At 47.1% G+C, this 17,850-nt stretch overlaps 9 protein-coding genes across 9 annotated transcripts; 6 read left to right on the forward strand and 3 right to left on the reverse strand.

The window, feature by feature from the left end:
- Positions 1 to 2,151: 2,151 nt before the first annotated feature.
- Positions 2,152 to 3,024, reverse strand: N7455_009776 (SNARE domain- containing protein). Its single transcript, XM_040956493.2, has 3 exons — positions 2,854 to 3,024; positions 2,658 to 2,766; positions 2,152 to 2,534 (listed from the first exon to the last, which is right to left on the reverse strand). Exons 1-3 carry the CDS (start codon positions 2,877 to 2,879, stop codon positions 2,376 to 2,378), a joined length of 294 nt encoding a protein of 97 aa, XP_040813100.1. The 5' UTR covers positions 2,880 to 3,024; the 3' UTR covers positions 2,152 to 2,375.
- Positions 3,025 to 3,632: 608 nt separating this feature from the next.
- N7455_009777 (Zn(II)2Cys6 transcription factor) lies at positions 3,633 to 5,986 on the forward strand (the record flags this gene model as incomplete). Its single annotated transcript, XM_040956465.2, has 7 exons — positions 3,633 to 3,694; positions 3,754 to 3,880; positions 3,929 to 3,984; positions 4,038 to 4,127; positions 4,182 to 4,489; positions 4,551 to 5,440; positions 5,495 to 5,986. The coding sequence occupies 7 exons, from the start codon at positions 3,633 to 3,635 to the stop codon at positions 5,984 to 5,986; spliced, it is 2,025 nt and encodes a 674-aa protein (XP_040813082.2).
- A 172-nt stretch (positions 5,987 to 6,158) lies between these two features.
- On the forward strand, positions 6,159 to 7,506 carry N7455_009778 (NAD(P)/FAD-dependent oxidoreductase; the record flags this gene model as incomplete). Its single annotated transcript, XM_065606293.1, has 2 exons — positions 6,159 to 7,249; positions 7,314 to 7,506. The coding sequence occupies 2 exons, from the start codon at positions 6,159 to 6,161 to the stop codon at positions 7,504 to 7,506; spliced, it is 1,284 nt and encodes a 427-aa protein (XP_065460256.1).
- Positions 7,507 to 7,943: 437 nt separating this feature from the next.
- N7455_009779 (uncharacterized protein) lies at positions 7,944 to 9,062 on the reverse strand (the record flags this gene model as incomplete). Its single annotated transcript, XM_040956423.2, has 2 exons — positions 7,944 to 8,889; positions 8,941 to 9,062. 2 exons carry the CDS (start codon positions 9,060 to 9,062, stop codon positions 7,944 to 7,946), a joined length of 1,068 nt encoding a protein of 355 aa, XP_040813198.2.
- Positions 9,063 to 9,517: 455 nt separating this feature from the next.
- Positions 9,518 to 11,026, forward strand: N7455_009780 (Zn(II)2Cys6 transcription factor domain-containing protein; the record flags this gene model as incomplete). Its single annotated transcript, XM_040956343.2, has 3 exons — positions 9,518 to 9,574; positions 9,625 to 10,284; positions 10,340 to 11,026. 3 exons carry the CDS (start codon positions 9,518 to 9,520, stop codon positions 11,024 to 11,026), a joined length of 1,404 nt encoding a protein of 467 aa, XP_040813210.2.
- An 870-nt stretch (positions 11,027 to 11,896) lies between these two features.
- On the forward strand, positions 11,897 to 12,139 carry N7455_009781 (uncharacterized protein; the record flags this gene model as incomplete). Its single annotated transcript, XM_065606294.1, has 1 exon — positions 11,897 to 12,139. The coding sequence occupies one exon, from the start codon at positions 11,897 to 11,899 to the stop codon at positions 12,137 to 12,139; it is 243 nt and encodes an 80-aa protein (XP_065460257.1).
- A 186-nt stretch (positions 12,140 to 12,325) lies between these two features.
- Positions 12,326 to 12,587, forward strand: N7455_009782 (uncharacterized protein; the record flags this gene model as incomplete). The annotated part of the gene is made up of 2 exons (XM_065606295.1): positions 12,326 to 12,370; positions 12,396 to 12,587. 2 exons carry the CDS (start codon positions 12,326 to 12,328, stop codon positions 12,585 to 12,587), a joined length of 237 nt encoding a protein of 78 aa, XP_065460258.1.
- Positions 12,588 to 13,011: 424 nt separating this feature from the next.
- N7455_009783 (uncharacterized protein) lies at positions 13,012 to 14,769 on the forward strand (the record flags this gene model as incomplete). Its single annotated transcript, XM_040956444.2, has 1 exon — positions 13,012 to 14,769. One exon carries the CDS (start codon positions 13,012 to 13,014, stop codon positions 14,767 to 14,769), a length of 1,758 nt encoding a protein of 585 aa, XP_040813123.2.
- A 1,441-nt stretch (positions 14,770 to 16,210) lies between these two features.
- Positions 16,211 to 17,412, reverse strand: N7455_009784 (uncharacterized protein; the record flags this gene model as incomplete). Its single annotated transcript, XM_065606296.1, has 3 exons — positions 16,211 to 16,387; positions 16,462 to 16,769; positions 16,830 to 17,412. The coding sequence occupies 3 exons, from the start codon at positions 17,410 to 17,412 to the stop codon at positions 16,211 to 16,213; spliced, it is 1,068 nt and encodes a 355-aa protein (XP_065460259.1).
- Positions 17,413 to 17,850: the final 438 nt, after the last annotated feature.

Here is a 17,850-nt window from a genome sequence, read left to right on the forward strand (position 1 = left end):
CATGAATGTACATTGCATCAAGCCATTTTCCATTTTCAGATGTCAAAGAGCAAATATAGCCAACCACTAAACATCACTCAACGCCTCATTCAGCCCTGGAGCGCAGCTTATCCGTTCGGTTAATATTTTTTTTTTTCGAGATGGTCAGATAAGAAGCACAGGGTCTTTGCGTCTTCGCGTACCAATAATAATGGCTACATCCAGATATCGCGAAAGATCTGCCCCACCAAATAGAATTGAAAGAACCAACACGTTTAGAAAGCACAGTTATAAAAAAACTAATAAACAAAGGGTAAAAAAAAAAGGCATTACCATCCAAGCGTGGTAGTGGTGCAAATCCTTTCTCGGTAGTTCTTCTGCCGAATATAGGATATGACTATGTATCTTCCGGTGATCGCCAGGGGCGAGCCTGCAATGTCTACTCCGTAGAGCGGGAACTAAAAAGAGATCGCATGGATCGACTGCCAAGATGGACGGAAAAGAATTTTTGCACTGAGAGCCTCGGGCCAATTGTATGCCGGAATCAGTCCACATGCTTAGGCCTGTCAGGGTCTTATGTCGGGTCTTTTTGGTTCGGGTTTTCCCGTGGTCTAGATCTGGCCTCCCATGTTGTAAATCATACGGAGTATACAATATACAATACACATCGGACTTCATCAATCGATGTCAATGATCAGAGGGAGCCAATGTATTTTCAGCGCTCTTATATTCTAAACATCCATCACCTCTAAAAAAACAAAATACTCGAAATTGCAAATAAACTCTAGAAAAACTGCTCAAAAAACACCCAAAACCACCCCGTCAATGCCATATAATCGGCTATATCGCAGCTACTCACAGGGCTGATCGAAGCTAGCGAGACCCTTGCCTAGGTACATCCCGGCTGCTTAGCTTTACAACGAGAAAAGGTTTTCCACTTCGATCGGCAGATTTTGAATGCCGTCATGGGTGTGGAGCCTCGGCTGTCGGAACTCAACGGTACATTTCTGCAGCGCGACCAGCTTGGAATTTAGAATTGTAATATCACCTCGGTACCGAGCATATATATGCAGGCCGGGCACATGGAAGTGCTGCTTGTTATACAGGATCATACGATAGTGCTCTCATGGTCCACCATGGGACTACCCCTCTGCCCGATCTAGATGAATGGGCTCACAGCTGTAGAGGGGTAATGTTATACCGTCTGTTGATGCCGTATCGGATCTTGACACTCTGCGCTTGATGACATGGTACACTCCCGAGGTCTGTATCGGGTAGTGGTCATGGAGCCAATGAGATCCAACGAGGAATGTGGCCTTGTGGGGAAGCTGAAAGCTTGGTATTTTTCAATGAGATTCGTTCAATGGTTACACCAAATTTAGGTTGGCATTCCAAGCCATGTTTGCCGAAAACGGCGTTGTGATATCGACACGTGGAAATGTGGCACACGACACAACGGAGTAAGTGTTCAGAGTAATGAACAAGTTTCCCCAGTCAGTGAACTCCTACCTTTGATTTGAGAAGTCATGACGAGAAAAAGCGGAGAGAAAAAAAAGTCTGAATTGGACTTGCATTGTGTCTATACCACCTGGTTTCCGTTTTTGGATAAAGTTTTTGGCCACGACCTTGGTGAGCTTGAACTCACGATCGACCATTAGAGTTTGTTGAGGTAGAGATTGCAGGCGTGGATCTAAATATATCATGTCGGGGAATGGACCACTTGGTGGTGATGTCAGTAGAGCTGCCTAGGTATGGGAGGAACCGACGGGTGCCATTGAATACCATTGATCACCATCCACCCGATCCATTGTGTACTTCAATTACGCAACGAGTGGGTACTGGGGCATAGATGAATATATTTAGTGGGCCAAGTATGTATTATGTTCAGTGATCACAGTATTGATAACATGGAAAATGGGAAGAAGCAGAAATGTCAAGTCGCAATGAGGTTTGGAACCGGCTGTTCCAAACAAGATATAAGACCCACTTGGGCAGATTTGCAAATCATGAAGACGTCAATCAAGAGAACCTAGCGGTGAGGGGACAACCGAAGTAGGTCAGAGGAGGCGGTAGGAGTCGCGTCGCCGACGGTCTTGGACATCAATGTCTATAACAGGCACAGCCCAAAAATAGCACACAGAGTATAGGGAGGACGACGGGGAAATCTCGGGCCACAGCATACACTGCAAATCATCGTGCCACGCCATATTACGATCGAGCGAAGCACATATGCGGTCCATAAGACGAAAACAACCCAGCGCCATGGAATAACATGACAGGATCAGATCATGAATGTTCGATACGAATCTCGGTCCAGCAAGGGTATCGAATATTGAGGCGGACGGAGGTAAAAGGGCGTCGAGGAAGCAGCAGGTTGTAAGGACATAAGAAGTCCTTCAGAAGATCCACCCAAGAATGATATAGAGAGCGATACCAGCGGCGATACACATGCCTGCAATCTTCAGCACAGCCACGGAATCGCCTTGCTTCGCCATCCGCGTGAGTCGGGTGGCGCTGCCTTTGAGGTTTGTTGAGAAGGAGGAGAATACATCGCTCTAAGAAGGCAGGATTGTCAGTCGCAAGTTACCAGGATCGAGGCGCCAGTTATAAGTATCTTCAGGTGACAAGAAAATGTCCTGGATCATTATCGGGCCTGCGAAAGATTGTTCAAGACATACCGTATGGTCGAGAGTGTCCTGATCCCGCGCATTGTCATGGATATCAATCGTCACGGAGCGGAGAGCTGAGACCTTCGAGGAGAGGGAATTGAGGAGCGCATTATTCTGCCTGTTTCAGAAGATTAGCACTCCAATCGAAACACAATTCCTTTCGTAGAGGCACCCGACGGGACAATGTGGAGAAAGGGGGACATACTGCTCGCGTTCGTAGGCGTCACTCATTTTGGATAGTTCCAAGTTTCCCTCGATATTTTCCGGGTGTTTATTAGGAGTGATGCAAAGCTCGCAGGAATCAAAGGATTGTCACAGAAATGAGTGAGGAGGCGGAGATGAGTGGCCAAAAGCCTGGGGAATCGGAGCCGACGTCAGCTCAGAGGCAGATCACATGATCGTCGATCTTCACTATGTGGAAATTTACCACTTTGCATTTTCATGATATCTTCGAAAAGATAGAGTTGAACAGATTCTGTTATCACTCAGGGCAAAGGTACACTCTAGAGCTATGTATAGCACACCGTGTATATATGCGCATCATCTACAACACAGGCCCACTTCACTTCGTCATGAAACTTCCTAACGAGTAGATTGCTCATGATAAAGCCTTGGAATTGCTATTTTGCAAGTAAATGAGCTATGCTGATACCTACAATAAGGCTTTGAATGAACAGAGAATAAGCATTCAATGTTGGCACTTTCTCATAGTATGAAACCGGGCCTGAAGATGTCTCAACCAAACCCTTGCGTCATCGACTGGATTCTGCTTGAGTTCCCGATTGTTATTCCTGTTATTCCATCTACAGCTAGAGCCTATTGGGCTACATATGTAGATAGAGAAATATAGAAGATAAGCCGGGGAAGGTATATTGTACTTGGCCTATAATTTTCGGACCCACACCCGTTCCCCGCCTCGGATCGACGTTCTACCCACGTGGAACAGCTCAGATCATCACTTTTCGTGGTGACAAGATATGCAAAATGGCATCGACTGAAGATGAAAGGCCATTGAAACGAGCCCGTCAAGCTTGTGAGCCATGTCGGTGAGCTTGAACTTTGAGTGTCCCAAGCTGGGAGCCAATTTGAGCTAACATTGCTCCAGCCGGAAAAAGTCCCGTTGCCCAGGCGAGAAACCGATTTGCTCGTACTGCGAGCGACTAGGTCAACAGTGTGTGTATGCAGGCATAGAGAATGGAGAAGAGGGCTTCGGCCACTCTCAGAAGATGATGGTAAGTGTCAATGATGTCTAGACCTAAGCGGATTCTGACGTGGCATAGGAACAACGCATTTCCGGTATTGAAGGCAAGCTAGAAAAATTAATGGAATACATTACGTGCGTTGTAATATTCTCTATATTGTGTTCTATTTGGCTAATTGAGGTCGCAGACGGCCTGCCTCAAATCACCTCTCTTCGCCAGTTGCCCCCGAGAATAACCCTTGGATACCAGAATTTCCGCCGACGGAGAGCTCGTCCATGTGAGTCCAATGTGAGGTTCACTTGCAGGAGATCGTCATTGACGAATGAAATAGAGCTGGATTATCTGGGGTCCCAGATGCTGAGCTTTACCTAACCTTTTGTAACGCGCAGCCCTTTATGTTATTCCCCAACAGGTCTTCTCTAGCCTCCCTAGGAAAGCGAGACCCCGAGCTTCTACTTGCAATTGAAGCCCTTGGGGTCCGCTTCAAAAGACCAGGAGTCATTGACCAGGACATACAACTAGAAATCAAGAGGAAAACAGAAAGGGCTTGTCAGATGGTCATGATGCGTTTGGCATCCGGGACTGTGGAGCTATCTACGATTCAGACGCTTTGTCTTCTAAGTATGCTGGAATTTACAGGTAAAGCAGTCCCATCCTGAGTCCTTGTGTTCATTTCTAACATTGTATTTCATCTGCCCAGCGGGCCATATCATTCGCGCAGGGTCTTATACCAGACTTGCCACATATTTTATGGGAAATCTCAGGATAAGTGGCCTAGAGTCTATAGGCAACTTAGAAACCGAGCGTGATGAGCGCAAGCTTTGCTATGTCAGCCTCGTCATGCTTAGAAATCTCCAAGGTTCCCTACATCCACCTGGAGATACCTTGGACTTACTTGCAGAGGCAGGTGAAATCACCTCGCCATTGGGAGCCATGATGTTCAATAAAGACATTGCCCGTGGTAACAGCGGTGACTCCAAGCTAGACATTGGAATCAATGGTACCAGTGTTTACACAAGTGAGCTGTGGGCGATGGCAAGCAATTATGCCGCTAGCCATGTTGGCGTTGACGCTCATCCCCCGTGGTCTCCAAACTCTGATTACACCATGATCAATTTCCGACACTGTGAGCACGAGAGTCTCATGCCACTGAGGTTCCGACTTCATGCAAGTCGCTTCCAAGATCATCCCCCTGCCGAACTCCAGGCTCATCGCGACTACTGGAGCCCATGGTTATTCTTCCAGTTGGTTTGGCATGCGGTGCCTTGTTTAGCAAATCATCCGTTTCTGTTGTCTATGCGACTTCGGAACTTCCGGAGGACAATGCCTCAGTCATTCCTCCGCAATTCTTTCGAGCAGTTGACCTTCCACTCGGGCTGGGTTGTTCATTTCCTCGAGCTCATCGAGGCAAAGAACTTCGAGGTATCTGACCCGATCATAGGGCAATGCGTGGCAATTGTCGCTACAATCTATCTTCAACATAGTTTTGTTGAGGATGAAGCTTTTAACAGAAAGGCACAAACGGGATTTGAGAAATGTCTTAGATTTCTACGGAACATGAGTCATCGATGGCCACACATCAATCGCCAGGTTAGTCTTCATCAAGCTGTTGCTCTGGTTCATTGGTTCTGATGTAGCCTCTAGGTCCGACAACTGCAACAACTCCGGGACAGCGTTTCCTCCGGAGGCCTCACGACAGACAACATCGCGCCAGGAGGAACGAACCCTCGACAGAAGTGGTCTGTAAACCTGCAGCTATTGTGGAAAATCTTAGTATATGCCCATGCAAGTAACATATCAGATCCTGCTAGTGACATCTTCGGCCCGGAACTTGCCAAAGACAGCGTCGGATGCTCAGGGGACCCTTCTGCTGGCGCTATCACCGACCGTGATTTTGCTTTGATTGGATCCGCTGGCATCTCAGGCCACAAGACAGTGGCCCCGGAGTGTGTCACCTATCCACCTGAGCAGACTGAGGACCCCGTACAAACGCCCATTCCGACCTCACCGAGGATGGACTTTTCAGGACTTCCAGGGGACGCTAATATGGAGTTTAGCGCTGGTGATACGTTATTGCTACAGCTTCAAGATTATGGGAGGGCGTTCGAGGATTGGCTAAGCGTTAACCCAACGTGAGGTTATATTCATTCTCAACCGGGGAACACGGCCCGGATCCGTCCTTCCGACCGCCAAGACGGTACTGAACCGGCCCTCCTTACCTACACCTCCACATTTATTTAATCCTAAGAAATCATTCAACTGATTCCAGTTTGACAACACTCCTCTGGCTATCAGTCTGTCGCTCAAAATGACCATAGCTAAGACAAACTCAATCCTGATCGTGGGCGCCGGCGTCTTCGGTCTTTCGACCGCTCTTGAACTCAACAAGCGCGGGTATACGGATATCACCGTTGTCGATCGATTTGTACCACCATCAGCAGATGGAAGCAGTGTTGATATCTCGCGCATTATTCGCGCCGACTATGCGGACCCAATCTACTCCCAAATGGCCCGAGAGGCATACAATGGATGGACCACTGAGTACAAAGACCAATACTTCGAATCAGGATTCGCCTTGTTCTCGGAAACGCCTAAGAACGCATACATGGAGAAGTCCAAGGCTGTGATTCGTGCAGCAGGTGGCAAATTAGACGATCTTGATGATGCCATGGAAATCCGCAAACTCTACCCTAGCGTTCAAGCCAATTTTTCTGGCATGAACGGATATCACAATCCAAAAGGTGGCTGGGCTGATGCCGCAGGGAGCATCCAAAAGCTTGCTTCCAAGTGTACCGTGGCGGGTGTTTCTATCATTGCCGGGCCTCGCGGTACTGTTATTTCCCTCCGCCGGGAGGGCTCCCGCGTTGTCGGTGTCAACCTTGTCGGCGGGCAAGTATTGCTTGCTTCACAGGTGATCTTAAGCACGGGAGCGTGGACTAACCGTCTTTTAAACATGGGTCATGCGGCATCCTCCTCTGGCCAGCCTGTTGGCTTGATTCAGTTGACCGAGGAGGAAGCTCTCGAGATGAGAAAGATCCCGGTCATGATCAACATGAGCTCCGGCGTCTTCTCATTCCCGCCCACACCGGACACACATGTTCTCAAGCTAGCGCGCCATGGCTACGGGTATGCAACCGATATCACTGTCAATGTGGACGGTGTTCAGAAGTCGCTCTCGTCGCCGAAGTTTGAAAGCAGCAATGCGGCCACTGGATATTTGCCTGACGACGCGGATGAATCGCTGCGACAGGGTTTACGTCAATTCTTCCCCAAGCTGGGGGATCGTCCTTGGATGAATCGTCGCCTGTGCTGGTACACGGATACCCCCAATGGTGATTTCATTATCGACCACCACCCAACCATCCAGGGATTGTTCATGGCTACTGGTGGCGCAGGACAGTAAGTGTTGATCTGAATTCCCACTCTGCACACTATGGCTTTATACTCACTAACCTGGCTTTAGTGGATTCAAATTCCTCCCTGTCTTGGGCCAATATATTGCGGACTGCTTTGAAAATAAAGCACCCGAAGCTTTGCGTCAAAAGTGGAGAATGAACCCGCCGCAGAGTGACTCAAAGGGACCCATGGCAGGCGATGGAAGCAGAGGTGGCCCCCCGTTGAGGAAACTGAGCCCGCTTGAACAAGCCAAGCTGTAAATACGAAATGGGATGATACTACGATGATAAATATGATGATCCAATGTATTTATCACTCCCTATTTCACATGAAATGTCATCTGTGTGGTGCCTGAAAAAAGCCCCAATATAAAATATGCTTCGAGTCTAGGCATTGTTCCTAATGCACTTGATGCGCCTTCCCGGCCCTAACCACGCAAAAGCCCCGTTCAAGTACGCTTGCAAGGAAACCCTGGAATTAGTCTCTTCGGGACCAAGGTCCAATCGAGTATGTCTCATAAGCGTGTACGTAGGTAATATAATAAACATAAATTCTTCGAGTGAAAAGGGAATTAGTCTAAGTCTATATGAACATTTCAGCAGTCATTCGCCTGCGGGAAGAAAGAAAAGCTTCGCAGAAAAAAATAGGTGATCTAGAAATCAAATTTAGGGATCAAAGTATGTCCCGCATCCATTCCTCAAACCTGAGGACTAAGGGGAGCCATGTCCTTTTCATCCTCACTTGCAGCTCTCGTGTTGGTAGCAGTCCCCATAGCAAAGCTGCCATCCTTACAAACAGGCCATTCATCCTGTCGCAGCCAATACTTCTCATGAGAAGGCGCACCTTTGAACACCCCCTTCAAATCCAACGGGTCGGCAAAAGTCTCCCACTGAGAGCGGCGGTCAATCCAACCAGGACCCATTCGCTCCGTGCGACCATCAGGACACAGATAGCGTAGCTTCTGGCGAGGTAAATGCCGACCAGGATGCATCAAGTTAAGCCACCACGTGAACAGAAGCATCGGGCCAAGCTCAAATGCATATAGATACCATTCATTGCTGAGAATAGGCCCGCAGTTCTCCCGACAGCCGAGATTGCCAAACATCTCAAATGCTTCGACGGCACGGAAGATACATCGTAGCAAGACGAGAGTCGAGGTCCCGTAGAGTGTAATGCAGATCATACGGACATTTGGCGAGAGCATCCGAGCTCGAGAGCAGCGGGCATGGACTGTTGCAACGACACCGATCACGACGCATTCGACCACTGCTTGGAGAATAAGTCCCGCAGCGATGAGAGTACCGCCGGCCTTGTACTCGTCTAGGTCAGAGCCGGCTGAGGCATTCTTCGCTGCTCCTGCTACTGTAATTGCTTCCACTGCTGCGCCGACATAGACGAAGAAGATGAGGACACGGTTGGGGTTGAGGACCGCGTGCATTGGTAAGTAGTTCATGAGGCGTCCGACCAGGTTATACGCGGCGGCTGAGTAAACTGGTGGGCCGACATAGATGAAGACTGTCGATGCGATATAGAGGTTTAGGTTTGCTGGATGGTAACTTGATATGCAGCGAAGAATCCAGCCCGCGGTGAATAAGGCTCCACCCCAGCAGATGAAAAAAGTGACGCGCCAGAATCGATAGCGACTGACGGTGTTAGAACAAACTTGGTGTTTTCTTAAAATGTCCAATGCTTACTAGTTTTGGTAAATATGTAGAAATAGAGACGCGCCGACCAAGGCAGCAAAGACAGCTGGTAGTATATGACTTGGATTGTACAAGTAGAGGTTCACCTCTGCATCCGAGTTATTTGAGGTCATGGTGGAAGTGTAATGAGTTGTGGATTGGATATGACAATGCTGGGTAATTGCATATTTAAATACCCTCTCACCAGCGTGTTGATCTACAGACCATGAAGCGCCAGATAGGTCTATATCGGGTTAGATCAAGCTGTAATTCAGCCCCATTGATGTTCCACTTGTGGACTCGTGGACGGGATATCCATGGATACTTAATAAACTAGCTAATCAGCGACGTCCAACTCAGCCTTGGGGAGCGGTACATTTGACCCAAAGCGGTTAGACTGCACAGCCAAATAACCTCAACCTGGTTCTTTGGGGCTGTTCTTCGTCCTTATCTTTTTTTTAGTGCGATATATTGTGATTTTATAGGCTTCCAAGGCGTACTCCTCACTAGATAGAAACGTCCCTGAAGATTTGCAGTGTCCGTTTTAAGATCCACCCTCCGCTCCCCCCCACTCAGGTCTTACCCCGCCATGCCGGGTGTCCCAACAGGTCGGGCCTGTGACGCATGCCGCAAGCAGAAGAAAAAGGTACGTGCGATAAAATCGTGGTACACTGCCTTTTTTAATAAGATGTTAAGTGCGACGAAAAACAACCTGCATGTGGACGATGTCTTCGTCTGAAAGTGAGCTGTGTGGGGTCTGGTCAGCAACGATTCAAGTTCAAACAACAACAATTTTCCCCCAAATCAAATCAAAGCGGTCAAATGACTCTCGCTCCGAGATCGAGGTCGAGATCAACAGAAGAAGAAAAATATTCTGTTGAATTACCCCGGACATATCCCGGCAATAGTATGACATCGTTGATGAATTCGTTTGTCGGCGCCATAAAACGATCCGCGGACCTCCGATACAATATGTGGTGGTCTTTTGGCCTCTTTCTGGAAGATGTGCCCCGACGACTCGGCAGTAACGAAGCACTCGACCGCGCAGTTGACGCGGTTACCACTGCCCACGCAGGCTTCTGCACCCGCCAACCAGTTTCGACTGAAGCACTAGCGAAGTATTCATGTGCGCTGAAGACCCTACGAGTCTATCTAGATGACCCGCTCCAGGCGAGTTCTTCCAGTACACTATGTGCCGTGATGATACTCTTAGTCTGCCAAACATTCATCGGAAATAATGGGCAAATTATGTCAGGACATGCGCAAGGGGCTGCCAGCATTCTACACGCACGAAAGAACTTTGGGCCACGCGACGACTTTGAACGTAAACTGTTCCTCTCTTTACGGGGAAGCATGGTAAATCATCCACAATCCCTACTACTTTCCTGACCCAAGCTGATCACACCCCAAGTTATTCGAGGGTTTATACAACGATGCTATCGACCTGAGCTCCGAGGAGTGGGATGCGTTAGTTAAGAATGACTTTGATCAAGACCAACCCGAAGGTCAGATTCTGCGATATCTAGCACGAGCCCCGGTCATAATGAAACGGGGCAAACAAGCTATACGCGACGGCGAAGATGTAACACCCTTGACGATGGAAGTCCGACCAATATACGAAAATTGCAAATTGCTCCTGGGTGAATTGAAAGCACGAACAGTCGCCTTTGAAACATCGGAGCTGAGTACTATGCCACAAGCGTTCATGGCCCGGATATTGCGAGCACATTATCTCCGCACCCATGGAATTGGTCTCGCGATCACAACAGTCTTCAATTGCATCCTTCAGGCACTGGATCCCAGTGACTATGCCTGCAGGATTGAATCGAGATCTCTTGTTGGAGATACTCTCGTACATGCCCAAAAATCCAATGTGTACAGACCCGTTGGAGCAGGATACGTAATAATGTGTCTGTCAGCAGCATGGGCCGCTACTTCAGACCCCCAACTGCGATTCATGGTAGAAGTCGCATTGATTGACTACCACGGTGACTTTGTGAACCAGAATTGTGTGAATATACCCCGAGAGCTGGAACGGGCGAGTGAGAACTTATGGCTCGGAACGACTGCTCACACCAATGTAATTTTTAGCCCCTGAGAATATCGAGCTATGCAAGATACCCAAATATAATCATCGTCTTTCTTCTGTGTACTATGTAGTATTAGGAATGGTTATGAGTAGGGGCGAACAGAATATAACACCAATTCAACCCCGCCATCAGCCATCGGATACGGCATTGCTCAAAATATCGGATCACGGGTCCGATTCGGATATACATAGAAGCTATATGAAGAACGTGGGTTGCCTACTTTTGTACAGCTACTTGATTGCCCATATCAATATCTCATTTTATAGCAAGATTCTCAAATTTGGCCGTTTTATTCTTCGAGTCCGTTCAATAGAGACTAATAAAAACGGAGACAAAAGCACAGTTAAGACAACGTAAAACATGAGATTGATGATCTCAAGCCCTGGGTACTATACAGCTAGAGTCTTAGAGAGTTGCAAAGGGTAATAAAAGGTGTAGTTCGGTCATATAGGACCAAGATACAATACTGCGACTAGTAGCATCTCTCTCTTAGATTCAACTTTTCTCTTGGTCTACTGGATTATCTGTCTATTGCTCTATTTCATTGATAGATACAATGAAAGTAAGGTGATTTCTGGGTGCTAATGTGAATGTGCTAATTCAACCCCAAGGAAAATTAAAAGTGAATATAAAGTGAGAGACGCCTGACAAACAAGACTGGGTATCGGGGCAATCCTCAATTACTATTGTTGCTATTATTTGCCTTCATCTGATCTTCTCACTTTCAGTTGTCAGTGAGCTATCAATCAGATCTCAACTTCTCATATACTCGCTCATGTCTCATCTTTCTTTCTTTCCATATCTTGCCCAATTGCTCTTTTCATCTTTGTGACAAACTCTCCCTCCCTCTTCTCCGAACTCTGACATCCTCAGCAAACATGTCTCTCCTTCAGCTACACACAGAGTTCATTCTCATGATTGAGAGCAACCTAGATTCCCCAAAAGACCTCAATGCCTTGATTCGCACAAGCCCACGATTCACCCTCATGTTCGACGACAAGCTGTACAAGAACCGTACAACACACGAACACGCCTACATTATCCTATGGGCAGCTAAGCGAGGTCTCGATGGCACAATTTGCAAGTGCCTGAATGTCGGTGCCAAATATCTATGTTCTTAATAGGCTATGGGGTGGGCTGAGAACCCTGTTTTGGTATATGTAGGTCCTTTGGGGGCCAAAGGATGAGTCGTTGAGTGACTTGTTTATACGAATACTGAACTAAGTGTGTAAATTAAATATTGCCCGCTCCAAAACCACAACCAGTTGCAAAAATCTTCAACTGATTTCGAATCTCACTTCCTCAATATGCCGCTAGAAATCGACTCAATGGACTTGGCTGCTGGTTCAGAGGTAAACATCTTCCAATGACTTCCAGCAATTCACCGACAGATTCAGTGCCGACCAATGGGCTGAACACATCCAAACACCCATTCTGAACTCTATAGACCCCACCATAGGACTTGAGCTGAGGGGCCACATATACGATGCTTCGACCCCTTACCCGCAGAGCACGGGGTCAGTCCCTTCTTCTGATGATACCGATTGGGACCGCTGCACCCAGACGTGAACACCAATTGAGTCTTGAAGACGAGCTCCTTCTCACCCTAAGGAATGAGAGGGGCAAGACATGGAGGGGCATCAGTGTTTCCTTTGAGAATGTTTTCGGAAAGCCATACCGTGCTCCCGCTTTGCAGATGAGGTATATTCGGCTCGCCTTTTATTGCGTCCACAGTAAGCTACGGGGCAAATGAATGTCAAAGCTGAGTGGAGAATGAGAAGAAAAAAAAGAAAGTGCGGGAAATAAACTGATGCAATTCAAATAATAGTGCGATCTACTTCGCCTATAAATACTTGCTGGTCGAGGCATAATCCTGTCCTTCGAGAAGTTGACTTTCCCCCCTTCCTTTTCCTCAACATTGAACTTCATTTTCCCCACTTGTCACTGCACGCAGCACCAGCGCCACTGGCACCACTGCCCGTACTATTTCCTAATGGCGGCTACCGAACATCCTGGTAACAGCCTTATGAGCCAATACTCTATCGTTTTACCGAAAAGGCAGGCAACTGACTCTTCCGGCAAACCTATACCTGCATGCGACCCCGATCAATGTGCTGCGGCAATAAAGGGGGAGGGAGTCCCCGTCGATCTAAGCTCCTTTTGGCATCGGAGAGCAGTCATTCGTGGGATTCGTGATTCACTTCAATTTGCAACAAGCCCGGCAATTATTGAGCTATGCTCCGGCGACGATGGTCAGGCCCATCAATTTTCCCGCGCCCGCAATGCTCGCCTGATAATGAGTGATATAATCCCCGATATGCAAAATCCTGCCACTCAGCCGTACTGTATATGGTATCCCGAGCTTGCATCAGAAGAAACATGTCGCGAAGTTGCCCGTCAGTATCCGTCTATGCGGTATCAAATAGGCCGAGCGTGTGCTGCAGCATGCTACACAGATCTTTACAAAGAATTGGACCTTTTGCCTGACGTTTCTATTGCGGAAGAATCCCGCGAAGTTGACAAAGACGCCGAAATCTACAAGATTATCATGTCCGCACACCAACGATATATTGTTATGGAAGATTTCTCTCGATCCGTTCATCTTGAAACCCCACGAACACCTGCGTTTCTCAATGGCGATATGAAGCCCCGATGGGCTTTGGGGCAGCGAGTTCACCCTGGTAAAAATTTACTAGAGACGACTGCTGATGATATTGACATCGAGGAAGATGGATTTATCGGCTTGCAAGATATCAGCTTGAAGGATATCAGCGGAGTGGAGGACTACGCTAAGCTAGGCCCAGGCCAGTCCAATCAATTGTGGATGCCTCTTCCGCCTGATCTCCCAGTTCTCGAAAAGCGCCTTCAGACACAGATGGCCGCGTGGGAGGGCAATGTGGATCGATACAGTCGACTAATGCACCCACGTAGGCTGAGAACCAAAATTGAATACAATTGTGTTCTTCGTGGCATTTATCACAGTACAACCTTCGCCAGATGGTGGGCCTATCAGCTGGAAACAAACCCTAGACGGGCTATCCTCCCTGGTAAACTGCTTGGCCAAGGCAATGAATGGGAGCGCAGAGAGATTCGCACTGCGATCAATGCCCGCATGATAATGAACAATGATATCTCTGGTGTCGACGATGACTCGGACTGCCTCCCGTGGGTTATATGGGGGCCCGTGAAGCCCTCTGAGAATACTTTAACTGATCTGGTTCGAAAGTGTCCGTCCATGGGACACCAAATTGCGGTCACTTGTATAACATGTGATTACGAATCGATATTCCGAAGTTTGAAGCCCCCCTACACCAAATCTTTGTATGTGGCTGCCAGGCGAAGTGAAAATCCATTCTACCGACAATACCTTGAGGAAATCATGAAGGAGCACGACATAACTCCCCCGGACTTTCACGACTTCAAGGACTTTGATTACACTGCACCAGGCCTACAGACTGATCTGGAGCCTAGAGATGCTCTTACTGATCACACTGTCAGCTACTATGACATGGAGATCGGGTATGGGCAATATCCCTGTGGAAATGAACACGAAGAAACTCCAGGTACATATGGAGGCGGGCTAGCGAAGGCGGGAAGGGTGGAGAGATACATGTGGCTCTCAACTGAAACTGCACAGAAGTTAAAAGATGAACTTGAGGTGCTCTACGAAGGTGCGGATACTGGTCTTTTGTATGGCGATGATGAACTTCATTCCAAGCTTTCACGCCGTATACAGCCCATGCATTGGTAGTATGCAGGTTTCGATATGTCGAATACAGTCAGTCTTTTTTATTTTCGAGTATTATCTGCCGGATATTCGCTAGCTTAGTTACCGATGGCAATATTAGAAGGTAGCACCAGGCTGTAATAATACACATAGCTATTCCCAATCCAACCCTAATGAGCCTATTGGTGAGCTTGTTGATAAGCCTATTGATGCAACTATCGCCGTAGAACCGTCTTAAGTACATACATCACCTTGCAAATGTTCCTTCCCACTCCACTTTTTCGGGTCCCCCATGCAAAATATATATATCACTTTCACAGTATATAACACCACCATTGTATGCTCTATAATATTATAATTAAAAAAGAAGCTTGCTTAACAATAGCATAATAAATTTTTCGCTTAATATTTTGTATAATACCCCTCAGCCTTTCTCACTGCTTCTAAATGTCTACCCATACTCAATATCAGCCTATCTATCTTCGACTGATCTAATATGTTCTATACTTCTACTAGGCATTTTTTTAAAATAAAGTTAGTCAGTCTCCGGTCTTCCTATACGAATAAGCTCCGGAAATAATACAAAAAGCTTCACTTTTAACTAGCGCTATACCGGTTCAATTGGGTTCAAATCGGGTGAGTGCGCGGGCTAGTCCTCGACGTATACTCTGTGAGTTTTAAACCACCTTTTTGTGTCCTTCGCTATATAAATCTTCGCGTTATCTTGCTAAAATACTCTTCCAGGAGTATAGATTGGCAAAAGATCTTTTTCGAGCGTCGAAATATACGACTTTGCAGTATAACCTCTCCCCGAAGGCGATTCTTTATCCCGTTCTATAATTATTAATTCTGTTCGACCTCCAAGCTAAATTCCAGCCTAAACTAGTTAACTACTCAAAATTGTTTGATGATATAATCAATTTCTTTTGGGTATCCCGGAACCCGCATGGTATATCGCATGAACATACATGTCTTGCTAGGTGGCTAATTTTCTAGGTGTGAAGATGATTCCAACAAGCATCAAATTGGGAAGGAGACGCGTTCTGGGGAGACATAATTCAAGTAACTCTACGATGGAGAAACTTTCGGATTGACACGGTGTTCAGAGAACCCCATTGGAGAATAACGCTCGACTAAAAGGCCAATGTGCAAGAGTAATGGACCTTTCTAGCAATTTTAATAGGACAACTGGCTCCCTAGGCTCACCATATCTTCCTCTGAAGGCGGCTTCATCATCCACTCGTCTTGAATGAGCTCATACGAGTTGGCCGTCACTGGATCCCAAGTTAAGATCTTGCGTATGAACCGGAGAAACTGAACTTTTTCCTCTCCGGGTGGGATTGTGGTGATGGAGTCCTCGAAAGAGGTTTGGGGGGGGGGGGGGGGGGGGGGGGGGGGGGGGGGCTCGGACGCCCAGTTGCCTATATCTATATAGAGACTTGGGTAAGCTTAACTTTCATTAAGTCTAAAGAATGGAAAACTTACGCTGTTCATCAAAATAGGTTGCAAAGAGTGGGCTTTTGCGAATCATCTCCAGCGGCGGAGGGCCTAGATATCCAATGTACTGGGCCAGTGCTAACGGAAGAACATATTTATTGTCAACACGATTAATGGGGTCGAATAGGTTCTTCCCTTTCATGAGCTCAAGTGCCAATTATTTTGAACTTGAGTCAGACATGTTATTACAGAGTGTACTTTTGCACTTGTGGTACTTACCATGACACCGATAGACCACACGTCAACAGGATATTCCCAAGGCAAGCCTAAGAAGACCTCAGGGGCTCTGTATAAATCCGACATCCACCAATTCTGGTTAGTTTGCCCTTCTGCTAGTCGCATTTGGCCGACGTCAGCAAGGACTGGGAGCCCTGAAAGCTGCGCCTTAGTTTGTCGAGACCTGTACACAGGAGTCGCTCCATGGGTCGTAATTATAGGTACACTAGGATCCCGCGACTCTTGGTCCTCAATTTCCTGGAGGCTGTTATCATCCTCGAGTTGCATTAGAGCATTCTGAGGTGAAATATCTGCTCAAAGTATTGTAATCGGGGAAATACAAAAGGGTCCGCCATCGCACTTGAGACTACCAGTATGTATGACGCCGCAGGTTGAATGAAACCAGTTGACGGAAAACCACAAGCGATGTATGATGGATTTCACGAGAAGCTTAGGCAGGATTCCATTTGGAAATGTCTCCTGTAACACGCGAATACTCTGGCCTTGGGGTTTTGATGCGATGCAGTAGTGTAGGCTGTGGAGGGAATCCCGGTCAATTTCAAAGATGTCGTCTGCGAGACGCGTAAATCCCACTCCGGGAAGGTTGCGTTGATCGTTGTCCGCGAATATCTTCAAGCGACGCAGCATATTGATCTCATTAAGGATCGGCGAAGATTCAGTATCTTGGCTAACACATACTTTGAGTGAGGTGTACTGCCTTGCCCTGTAGAGTGGGTGAATACTAGCATTCCCGGCTGGCAATCTTTCTCGGAAATAGATGGGATTTGCAGACCTCTGATCCCAGGCAAGCCAGACAGTGGAATACGCGCCGTATCCTAGCTTTGCAATAACCCGGTACTGAAAAATAAACATCTCGCCAATTTTGACAGGGTAGTGATGTTTTTCGTGATACCGTGGCAAGCTCTGTTCTTCGATTGCTTCTCCAATAGCCATCGTGTTGTTTGGTCAACAAAATGTCAGAGGCACTTACAGGAAACATGGTCGTGTAAATCGCCGTAGTGATCCAGGGAGAAGACGCATTTCGAAAATGATTGATTGGGGAGGTCCTAAACATGAGACGCTCTCTATGTCGTGTTTTTTCAAGCCTGCATGACAACCTTAAGTATGTAGTCATCATATCAACCTCCCTAGGTATACATTCATGATCACTTGTCTCCCAAAGAGGTAATAAATACAAATAGTTACTATACTATTTCAAAAATTAGCCGACTTAATAGTTGAACTAATTTTGGAAGCTTAAAGCCATAATACTATAATTTAGAAATGACGTTCAAATGTTTGCCCCTAAAGAGAGACCTAGATAGATTATGGATGTTTGACCCCGGATTTACCCCGGATTTGTCTGGATGCCTGAACACCTGATCGCGATGC

Source organism: Penicillium solitum, assembly GCF_028829755.1.
Source record: "Penicillium solitum strain IBT 25940 chromosome Unknown utg000008l_segment0_segment0, whole genome shotgun sequence".
NCBI classification, from domain to species: Eukaryota; Fungi; Ascomycota; class Eurotiomycetes; order Eurotiales; family Aspergillaceae; genus Penicillium; species Penicillium solitum.